This window comes from Rutidosis leptorrhynchoides, chromosome 1 (genome assembly GCF_046630445.1).
Source record: "Rutidosis leptorrhynchoides isolate AG116_Rl617_1_P2 chromosome 1, CSIRO_AGI_Rlap_v1, whole genome shotgun sequence".
In the NCBI taxonomy this organism is placed as follows: domain Eukaryota; kingdom Viridiplantae; phylum Streptophyta; class Magnoliopsida; order Asterales; family Asteraceae; genus Rutidosis; species Rutidosis leptorrhynchoides.
In genome coordinates this window covers 588,810,464-588,822,976 of record NC_092333.1, presented here as the reverse complement: position 1 = coordinate 588,822,976, position 12,513 = coordinate 588,810,464, and the positions used below count along the sequence as shown (strand labels likewise).

General features: G+C 31.3%; 1 protein-coding gene across 1 annotated transcript; it reads left to right on the top strand.

Moving 5' to 3' along the window:
* Positions 1-3,596: 3,596 nt before the first annotated feature.
* On the top strand, positions 3,597-5,825 carry LOC139846721 (uncharacterized). The gene is made up of 2 exons (XM_071836207.1): positions 3,597-3,657; positions 3,718-5,825. Exons 1-2 carry the CDS (start codon positions 3,597-3,599, stop codon positions 5,823-5,825), a joined length of 2,169 nt encoding a protein of 722 aa, XP_071692308.1.
* The last annotated feature ends 6,688 nt before the right edge of the window (positions 5,826-12,513 follow it).

The window sequence follows — 12,513 nt, the reverse complement described above, 5'->3', positions numbered from 1 at the left end:
ATGATCGATACGAAGAATTGGAATTTGAGGTTTTGCAGATAGTTTGAACAAAATATTCCTAACAACACTGCATTATTAGATTTTGAAATAAAAATCGAAATCGAGGTTTGGCTAAAATGGATCAAGAACAGAATACGAAAAGAAAAAAAATGAATTTCTGTTTTTAAATCTCTCAATTGCAGCCTATCTTATATAATGTGATTGGAGTAGGTTGATAATTGATCTCAGTTTGTTTGTATTGATTATTGAATTCATGATTTCTAATTGAGCAGGCGAAATTTTATAAAAAAAATAAAAACAGGTAGAACAATTTATAAAAAGTAAAAGCAGATATATAAAATAAATAATCACGATGGAATAAAGGCTGATCACAATTAAAAAGCAGATCTTATAAATTTTAAAAAACGAAAGCAGATATATAAATCTGGAAAGTAGATACGATCAAATAAAATATATATATACCTAATAATACCTAATTTATTATAATAATAATACATATCTAATTTATATTAATAATTAATTAATAATAATAATACTTCTAATATTATTAATAAAAATAATAATAATGTAGTAGCAAGAAAAAATGATATTTCATAATAATATTAATAACAATATCATTAACAATAATAATAATAAATGATAATAATTTTAATAATAAGAATAATATTAATGCTTTTAATATTATTAATAATACTAAAATTAATAATAATGACGTTATTAATAATAAAAATGATAATTTTAATTATAATTAAGATAATGATAATAATAACTATAAAATATTATTATTATTATTATTATTATTAATAATAATAAATTGTATTATTTTTATACAAGATAACTATAATAATAGTATGATAATAATTTCTGTTGTTGTTGTATACTAATAATAATGATTTTTATGATAATGGTCATAATAATAATAATAATAATACTAATAATAATGTAAATATATACATTACCAATCTATATATATATATATATATATATATATATATATATATATATATATATATATATATATATATATATATATATATATATATATATTTAGATTGGTAATGTATATATTTACAAATAGTTGTTCGTGAATCGTCGGAATTTGTTGAGGTTAGGTTTATATTTAGTCGGAAATTTTCCGGGTTGTCATATTAAGAACCGGTCTGCTAATTCATGAAACACAATTAATTTAGCGTTAGTATACACTTTATTGATTATATAGTATTAGTTATAGTTATTATTATTATTTTTTATTGTAAACACACACTCTTTTTTATTCAAGGATAGGACTTGAACTCATAATCTTAAAGGTGATGAGTTCCATTGATACCGCTAAACCTATTATATATTAGTTATTACATATAATATAATAACGAGTTACTTCAAACACCCAATCGTTATTGATATAAGAAGAAAACTTAATATTCATGCTGCTTATATTTTTGTAAATAATTGTACAACGAAATTGAAAAATGTATCAACTGGAATACAAATTAAATAATTATTATTTTGTAGCTTTAACTTTGTACAGTTAACCCAATATTTAGAATGATATTTAAGGTACTTGAAATGTTTCTTAAACATTTTGAGTAATTTTTTCTATATAGCTAGCTAGGTTTTCGATTCGCTTTACAAGCCGATTTATTTCAGGTCGACTACCCACTCTGCTGAAAGTCCAAAGTCATCGCAGTCGAAACTACGTTGCCACAAGGGAGATTAATTTTGTTAGAAATTACTCGTAGTTTATAAGATAATTTATTTGAATATTTTGATGATAAAAATTCATAAATTTATTGAATTGTGCGTATAAGATCTGTGGGTAAACCCTTACCTACAAATATCCGTCGGGTCACGAATATTGATCTAAAATAAGTTCGCCAATGCAGATTTGGGATTATGTAATAAAAAAAACCACCAAATACAAATATAGGTAGAGTAAATAAGCATTCGCGACAGTGGCAAAACTTGAGAAAAGTTTTGGGGGACGAAAAACGTAAAGTGTAAACTAGTTTTTTAAATGAGCAAACACACTCTTTCTCTCAACAACGGAATTCGAACTCAAAACTTCGGGTAAACGAATAAGGTTTGAATAAGGTTTTCTTGTTCAGACTACTCAAGAAAGTAAAGTAATAATCGGGTTTTTGAACATTTCTTTGGCACTCAAGACATCTTGCTAGTATGATTTGAACTCTTGTGAAGTAAATGATTGAAAATGCAAATTATACGAGGCTTCACCATTTTAACTATATCTTTTTCATACGAACTCGATTTAATTGATTCAAAAATTATGTAAATCAAATTGTCACCAATTTCACAATCTGATCAAATTTAAGGTGAGGAAGGGGGAACCATTTCGCGCCCCTTAAAATCTTGCCCCTGATTCACGATGATCGATTGACATCCCTACTTAAACTTCCAATTGTCTAACCGGTGAAATGCCCAATGACCAAGAGGATTAATAAATATTGTAATCCAGCTGGTTGTACCCAAATTATTTATCACTGACATCAAACGCTAAAGTGGACCCCAAGACACCAACGCTTCATTGGCATAGTCCAGGATTCGTTGAATTAATGTGGGCCCAATGGCCCATATCTTTTAGTAACCAATAAAAGCCAATCCGTACACATGAATATGCCAACCAAATAGTTAACCAGTTTAAGAATGTAAGTAATACAAAAAGTCTATCAATTATATACGGGAGTATCACATCTTTAGCTATAGTCCTAAGACAATTCTATAGTTTATTGACTTCTTCAACAAACATGTATGTATAGTAGTGTTTAATGTATAGACTAACAATTTTTACCAAGTACACATGAAAGTCATATTTCATTAATACGAGTCCACACTACTCACTACCGATCTTATATTTGAAGGGATCCAAATTTTTTTCAAAGGTAATTATATTATAAGGGTATTTTATTAGTTGTTTACTTATAAAAAATCAAAAACCTACAAATATATAGGTTTTATAGTTAAATTTAGTGATTTTCTATACAATCTGAATTATATATTGCAATTTTGTTTTTCAAAATAGTATATGTCATCAGACCATATATCTCGTATCCCCTCATGATGGATATGTGAAACATGTACAAGGTCGTCTCAACAATTTAAAGACCTTAGGCGAAAATGAAAATGAGTTCACATATACGTTAAATTTTTTTACTACTCATAAAAGAATAATAATACAATTTATCTATTTATTTACTTTCATTGTAATTAACAATTAAAAAACAAGGTATTTTAACTTTAGTTGATAATTTTTTATTTAATTTAATTAAATATATTGAAAAAAAAAATATTTACATATTCAAAATTTTGAGCCCTTCTAAATTTTTGGACTTTAGGCGGTTGCCTATCTTGCCTATGCTCGAATACTCCTCTGAACATGTATATGATGCTAATTGTGGATGATACAAAACTTACAAAATTTAAAATGACAACGTTGAACTTGACTTTTCTCAATGGAATGAATAAACTCTTATGAATGACAGTAAATTACATACAAAAGGTACAAGTGAAATTGGTGTTATGAAAAAAAGAAAAAAAGAAAAAAGAAAAAGAAGTTGGTGTTATGAAAAGTGTTCCATTAGATGAAATTACAAATAGAAAAGAAAAATGAGGAATTACGCGCCCTATTCACTTATAGGGACGGTTATACACGAAAATTAATTTATAAGTGAAGCAATACGTTAATCGGAAGTTTTTATAAAGTGATCGCAAAATTGCTTGCAAATCGATTGAAAAAAGTGGTTCCAAAGCTTGTGGTTAGTGAACAAAGTGCTTTTTCCAAAGGGCGGTTTATCCTGGATAGCATTTTAGTCGCAAATGAGGTAGTGGATGATTTGAAAGCTCGCAAGAGAAAAAGTTTAGTTTTTAAGGCGGATTTTGAAAAAGCTTTTGATAGCATTAACCGCAAGTATCTTCTTGGTATTCTTAAGTTGATGGGATTTGGAGATAGATGGATTGCTTGGATGGACACTTGCCTAAACTCGGCCACAGTTTCTATACTTGTTAACGGGTCCCCGACCAAAGAATTCATGTTAAAAAGGGGCGTTCGTCAAGGAGACCCGTTATCTCCTTATCTATTTATTCTTGCTTCCGAGGGTTTAAGCCTATTATTGAAAAGTGCAATCGAAAAAAATATCTTCAAAGGAGTGAAAGTCGGTAGTGATGAAGTGGTTGTTTCGCATCTCCAATACGCCGACGACACCATTCTATTTGGAGAATGGAGTAGGCGGAACCTTCAAAATCTTATGAAAATTATTCAATGTTTTGAAAAGGTCTCGGGGCTCAAAGTGAATCTCTCAAAAAGTTGTCTTTATGGGGTAGGCGTAAACTCGGAAGCAACTCAAGAGCTTGCGGATATAATTGGTTGCAATGCCGGAAATCTTCCTATGACTTATCTCGGGCTCCCAATCGGACAACGAATGAACAAAATCAAAGAATGGGAACCTTATATTGAAAAGTGTCGGGAAAGGTTAGCGGATTGGAAATCAAAATCGATGTCATTTGGTGGTCGTCTTACTCTCATCAAGTCGGTACTTAGTAGTCTCCCGTTGTACGCTTTCTCCCTATTCCGTGCTCCGGCGGGTGTCATCAACTTGTTGGAAGGTATGCGTCGTAAATTTTTTTGGGGCGGGTCGGGTGAGTGCAATAAACTATCGTGGGTTAGTTGGGACATTATTCTCTCCTCATATGAGAAGGGCGGGTTTAGTATCGGCTCACTTAAAGCTAAAAACCTAGCTTTATTGGGCAAATGGTGGTGGCGCTTTCGATTGGAAGATAATGCATTTTGGGTCAAGATTATCAAGAGCATTTATGGGCGGGATGGGGGGTTGGGTTTTACTTCTTCTCATGTTGATGCAGGTAACAAAACATTATGGGGAGGGATATTAGGTTTAGACAAAGCCTTTCAAAAGTGGAACATCAACTTTGCTTCATCTTTCGTGAAGAATATAGGCAATGGGAACGACACTTATTTTTGGAAAGATCGGTGGTGCGGTAATATGGCTTTCTGTGACAAATACTCGAGATTATATAGATTGGATGCAAATCAAAATTCTTTGGTTGCTGATCGTCTATGGAGTGTTGGGACTTCGAAAGTGTTAAATGGTCAGTGGACTAGAGAACCGACTGGAAGAACTCGAAATGAATTAGCTCAGCTTGAGACGGAGCTGAGTAATCTCAGAGGTACAAACAACCAATCAGACTCTTGGTCATGGTCGCTAACCAATAGTGGTATCTACTCGGTCTACGCTTGTTCGATGTTGTTAAACAATCTGATGCTGCATAATCAGTCTCTAGGTTCGGCAACCATGCGAAATACTTTCCTTCCACATAAAGTAGGTATTTTCGTATGGAGGTTGAAGCTAGGGAGACTTCCGGTCCGAGTGGAGTTAGATAAGCGGGGTATAGAACTCGACTCGGTCCTATGTCCCAATTGCAAAAGTGAGACGGAGTCGATCGAGCATATGATTCTAAACTGTCAAAAGGTTAAGGAAGTTTGGGTCAAAATTTTCAAATGGTGCAATATGGGTGACATTAGCTATTCGGGATCAGTAGATATGTTCAATGGAAATGGGTCGCTTTCGAATCAAATAATCTCTAAGGTGTGGCAAGCAATCGAATGGGTAACGGGCTATGTAATTTGGAATAGGAGAAACGCAAAGACTTTTGAAAACAAAGAGTGGAACGTTCCAACGGTAGTGAACGAGATTCAATCAATGAGTTTTCTTTGGATCTCAACGCGCTGCAAAAGTGTAAACTTCGACTGGGCTCAATGGCTGCTTAATCCTCTAACCTTCGATGCTCAGGGTTAACAAATTTGGATCTAGTCTAGCTCTATTCCTTTTGTGTTCTCGTGTGTTAAAGCTTCTCCATATTGTATAGTTTAGAGCTTGTATGATCTCCATGCATGCATCTCTTCTTGTACTCTTAACTGATTATAATAATAATAATAAATTTTTGCCTTTCAAAAAAAAAAAAAAGTATACAATTTACGTGACTAGCGTTCAAAGTTGTGTGATCTTAACCTTGGTAGGATTTACCACTAACTATCGCAATATAAACTTGTTATGGCAAAGTCATATAGACTTGCTTGATATTACAAATCCTTAATCACTTGGTTTTGGTAAATTGATTTGTGCCATCAACAGCTTTTCCTGGTGATGAGAAAAGCGGCACAATGCAATTATTTTGTTCTAGCAAAACTGTTCTTGTGTTCTGGAATAGGATGAACAAAAGATAGGTATGGATGAGAATCTGACTTTAAAAGTCAATTGAATTTCCCGTTGTTTATGCAAAAGTCTTTTTGACTAATGGGATGATCTAGTAGGACTATTCGTTGTTGAACTCTCTAGGATTTCCACTTATCACTATAATATCTAAACAAGATTTTTCGACATTACTTTAAGTGTTTAGATATGTTATTATACATATAAATCGGGTATAGCCGTCGAGCGCAAACATAATCCTCGGTCGGAGAAATAATGCAGTCAACCCTTTAAGATTTTTGGTCTGATTCTAAGCCTGTAATATGACTGAGATTTTAATAAAGATCAACCAAGGAGTATCCCCTGTCTCAGTTATAAAACTGGACTTTTTAGTTATGGGATTCCTGCGTTTGTGGATAAATCACGAATTGTTAACCGAGGTATGTCTTCTATCGAAGTCATAACACTGGATTTTGATTAGGGGTTTTACGCGTTCTTGGCAAGTCCAAATACTATCTCCCAGGGTGTATCTCATGTGTCATCCTAAGATTGGACTTCGGTTAAAATTGTAGTAACATACTCCAATATTATCTTTGGTTTTTAGTTAATTCCAAACAAAGATCAGTTAATATAAATGATAATGCTAAAAACGAACATATATTTCATAGCATTATCCCTCAAGAAAGACAAGCTTTTAGTTGCAATTGTTCTATTTACAAGTGATATTCGTTTAAATAATAAAAGGTGAAGACAAAAGACAGATTCGACGATTTGAAGACGCAAATGACCAAAACGCTAAAAAGTACAAAGTACAATCCAAGAGATTCAAATTATTGAAAAGAAACGTCTATAAATTACAAGAGTACGAGCCGCGGAACGCAAAGTACAAGATATTAAATAGTACGAAAGGACGTTCGAAAATCCAGAACCGGGACATGAGTCAACTCTCAACGCGCGACGCAACGGAGCTAAAATGACAAGTCAACTATGCATATAAATATAATATATATATATATATATATATATATATATATATATATATATATATATATATATATATATATATATATATATATATATATATATATATATATATATATATATATATATATATATATATATATATATATTTAATAACCCGTCGGCAAGAAGCAAACAAAAGTATCTGACCAGTGAAAGGCGGCCATGCGACCGCATGGCCAGGAAACACAAACTCCATGCGGTCGCATGGAGTACTGTAGCAGCTGAGGTTCTTTAAATACAACGAGTTCTGGCCGAATTTATTTCACAATATATCAATCTCTCTCACTCTCAATATATATATATATATATATATATATATATATATATTTATTTATTTATTTATTTATAATTTTAATTTTAATTTAAAGTTAATAATAATAAGGTTATAGTGGCGAATGTTTTAAATTTGTAAGTCGAAATTCTGTCCGTGTAACGCTACGCTATTATTAATCATTGTAAGTTATGTTCAACCTTTTTAATTAATGTCTCGTAGCTAAGTTATTATTATGCTTATTTAAGCCGAAGTAATCGTGATGTTGGGTTAAATATTAGAGACGGGGTTATTGGGCTTTGTACCATAATTGGGGTTTGGACAAAAGAACGACACTTGTGAAAATTAGACTATGGGCTATTAATGGGCTTTATATTAACTAAACGATACCTTGTTAATTTAATATAAAGATTACAATTTGACGTATCTATATATAACCACATACGCTTAATCGGGTACGGTGGGCGGGATATCTATAAATACTAATTATCGTTCAATTGACCAGACACGGGAATGGATTAATGGTTAATGGACTCATTAAAACAGGGGTGGATTACATTCAAGGGTAATTGGTGTAATTGTTAACAAAGTATTAAAACCTTGGACTACACGCAGTCGATAACCTGGTGTATTCATTAAACAAAATATTAAGACCTTGTTACAGTTCGAATCCCCAATTAGTTGGAATATTTGACTTCGGGTATAAGAATAATTTGACGAAGACTCTCGCACTTTATATTTATGACTGATGGACTATTATGGACAAAACCGTATAGACATATCGAATAATCCAGGACAAAGGACAATTAACCCATGGTAATAAACTAAAATCAACACGTCGAACATCATGATTACGGAAGTTTAAATAAGCATAATTCCTTTATTTTATATCTTATCGCACTTTTAATTATCGTACTTTTTAATTATTGCAATTTTATTTATCGTCATCGCACTTTTAATTATCGTACTTTTATTTATCGTCATTTACTTTACGCTTTAAATTAAGTTATTTGTATATTTAATATTTTACATTAGGTTTTAATTGTGACTAAAGACATAAAATCGACAAACCGGTCATTAAACGGTAAAACCCCCCCTTTTATAATAATAATAATACTACTTATATTTATATATATTTATACAAATATAGTTTTAAAAATATAGCGTTAAACTTGGCTAGCTCCCTGCGGAACGAACCGGACTTACTAAAAACTACACTACTGTACGATTAGGTACACTGCCTATAGTGTTGTAGAAAGGTTTAGGTATATCCACTCTAATAATAAATAAATAACTTGTGTAAAATTGTATCGTATTTAATAGTATTTCGTAATAAAAATATAACTATTTCGTATAAGCTGCTGCACACATCAAGTATTTTTGGCGCCGCTGCCAGGGAACCGAAAGCGAAACGCTGTATATAAAAAAAATTATTAAGTTTTAATTTATTGTCATAAAAATACGTTTTAAATATTAAAAATAAAAATTTAAAACATAAAAAAAAAGTAAAACGTAAAAAAAAAAAAAATAATAATAATAAAACGTTGAACCTACAGATTTTGAACCTGCATGTGAACTGAATCTGACCCTCATGCGATCGCATGAGGATTCAGTTATAAAGCCATGCGACCGCATGAGCCTGTCTGACAGGTCTGATCCCAGAGCTGGTACGATTTAGGGTTTAAATTATTTATTATTAACCTAATTAGGGCTAATTATTTTAATAATTAGTTTAAGTTTTAATTAAATTTGTATTTTTAAGTTTCAATTAGTTTTATTATTTATAAAATTAATACTTTTATAAAATAATAATATAAAAATAATATTTTTATGAAATTATAATTTTATTACTTTTCATTTCTTTTTATAAATTGTATATTTTAATCGTTTATTCGTAATATTTGTATTTTTATCATTCGTACTTAGTTTTAAACTTAGTATTTTGCCGTAGTTATTTTTATTTCTAGATTTTTAGGCTTTGCCGTAAAATCTCTTAAGTGCTTTTTCTTTAGATTAAGATTTAGACGCTTTAGAATTCTACGACGTCGCTTATCGCTTAAATATTTATTAGATTTTAGTGCTCTTTTAAGTTATTGCCGTTTTGGATATAGAATTCCTTTTAAGCTTTAATATCTTTAGACGCAACTTTTAATATTTAGTTTTTAGACTTTTAAGTTTCGACGCTGCATTTTATTATTTTTTCGACGCTTATTTTTCGACCTTTTATTTTTCGACGTTTTTCGACGCGCTCTTTTTCTTTCTTATTTCTCGATGCTCTAGTTTTTAGGACATAGAATTTTCTATTTCTTCTCTACAATTTCAAAACGAAAAATTATTTTAAGCGGTTAAATTGATAGACATCCAAAATTTTCTGGTTCGTAGTAATAGTTGGATTTGTTAGTGGCGAGTTGTGAGCTTTCGATTTAAAGGGTCCTGGCTACCTGCTGCATCTAGTGGCTATTCGAAACGTGGGCAAAATCAGAAAAGTCTATTAATTTGATAACTTATATAATTTTTATCTTTTATAACTAATAGGATATTCAGTGAATGCACCGAGCAAAACGTTCACCACCTTTCATACGTTCACCTCCTGTAACTCGATCAAGACATCTAGCCAATATTGTCGCCGTTGATTTTTCTTTAGAATCGTCATCTAGTCGACCAAGTACTCCAATTCAAATTTTCGATAATCCATTTTTTGAACCCGACCTCACAATTGAGAATCCGGAGGATATTCAGGGACAATTCAGAGATCCTGAACCACTAATCATTCCTCCTGAATCACAAATCACTCATCCAGAGATTGTCGAGGAAGAAACCATTAAGTCAGAATCCTCTAGTGATTCATATTCAATAAATTCAATCATGGAAAATCTGGAACCTCTAAGTATGGAAGACCGAATGAGGGCTAAACTGTGACGATCGCTCCAAATCCATATAGACGAACACGTCATTCATCGATTTCATTGCGAGCTATTTGACCTCTATATGATATGTTTTGTAAACATTGCATTCTTTTGAAAAGGCACACCATAAATGAATATTTATATCAAAGGTTTTCGATATCTGATGATTTCTACATATAGACAATCACCGTAATATAATAGTTTACAATGATACTTCCGTTGACAATGCAGTCAAAATAAGATACATGGTGATGATTTGGTGAATGCAACGTTTCCTTGAAAAATATGTCATGTAAGACTCCATGCACATAGCTTGTCTAATATATAAGCAAACAGCGAAAGACTTCTAGAAACCTGAGAATAAACATGCTAACAAGTGTCAACACAAAGGTTGGTGAGTTCATAGTTTTAGTGTTTCGCATAATCTGTATATAAAGGTGGACCACAAGATTTCAGTTGTTTCATCCAGAAACGTTTATCAAAATATTCTACGTAATTGAGCACCCTGGTAACTAAACTTAACGTATATATAATCTGTACCCTTTGTATAATTATCTTAATAATACACGCAAACCAACGTGTACGCTTCTCAAATAGCATACGTCCGTTAAAAGGCTAGCGATCTAGCTCGGACGGGGATATCAAGCCCTATGGATCCATATACGTATCGATATTGAGATTCAATATTGCAGGAAAGTATGTAGACGCAACAGAGATGATAAACACTAGGTTTGACTTGCGAACAAAACCCTCGAACAATACCCATAACCTCCTTAGTAATAAACCATATTTTCCTTAGCTCTATCCCGCTCGAAAACTCATTTTGAAATTGTTTGGCCATAACCTCGTCGTAATATTTTATGTAAAATACTAATAATAACGGTAACGATATCTGATAATACTAATAATAATAAGATTAATATTATTAATCTTAATAATAATAATAATAATAATAATAATAATAATAATAATAATAATAATAATAATAATAATAATAATAATAATAATAATAATAATACAGAGATAGATAGAAAAGGAAATGAAAAACTGAAACGAACTCGTGCGAATTTATAGATGTGGCCAGATTTCAGACCCCATGCGATCACATGGTTTTTGTGTGTAATGGCCATGCGATCGCATGGCCTAGGATTCCAGCTCACATTTTATTAACTTTTTGCTTGTCGACATGTTTTTATATAATATATATAATATATTTAATTTAAATAATTAATTATATATTATATTAAATTCATGTGCATAGTTGATTAATAATTTTAGTTCCGATAAGTCGTACATCATCACTCAACTTATGTCCCGGTTCCGGTTTCTCGAACGCATTTTCTTACGCTTAGAAAACTTGCATTTTACGTTTCGTGTCACGTACCTTTGTCAAAATATAGCCTTAAATTATCCCTAAATTTTATCACTCGAAGTATATCTTAAACTTTCGAGTATTTTGGTCATTTACTTCTATAAATCATCGTCTCTTTATATACATATACATATATACATTTTCATTTTAAAATAGTGTTTCACTGTAGCAAAGTTTTTTACTGTAGCAAATAGTAATTTTCGAAAACACTGTAGCTTTTCGGGTACTGTAGCAATTCGAAAATACTGTAGCAAATTAGTGTTTTACTGGTTCATCTTAAACGTTTTAGTTAACTTATCTAAATATCAATCAGATAATCAAACCAATAAGGTTAATGCACAGTATCATTTTCATAACACTTTGTAACGTTTTCAAGTTATAGTATATATATGTATCTATTTACATATAATTGTTCGCGAATCGTTGAGAAAAATCGAAGGGTATTTGAATAGTTTAAAACTTTGTGATTCAACTTCATAGACTTTGCTTATCGTGTCGGAAACGTTAAAGATTAAGTTTAAATTTGGTCAGAAATTTCCGGGTCATCACAGTACCTCCCCGTTAAAGAAATTTCGTCCCGAAATTTGAGTGAGGTCATCATGGCTAACAATAAAAATGTTTTCATGACGAATATGTGTTGATAAATAGAATTTTTATCACCGTTGAATAATATGGATAACACAATCCAATTACTCAAAGCGTATGAGGGAAGTTATCTTAATA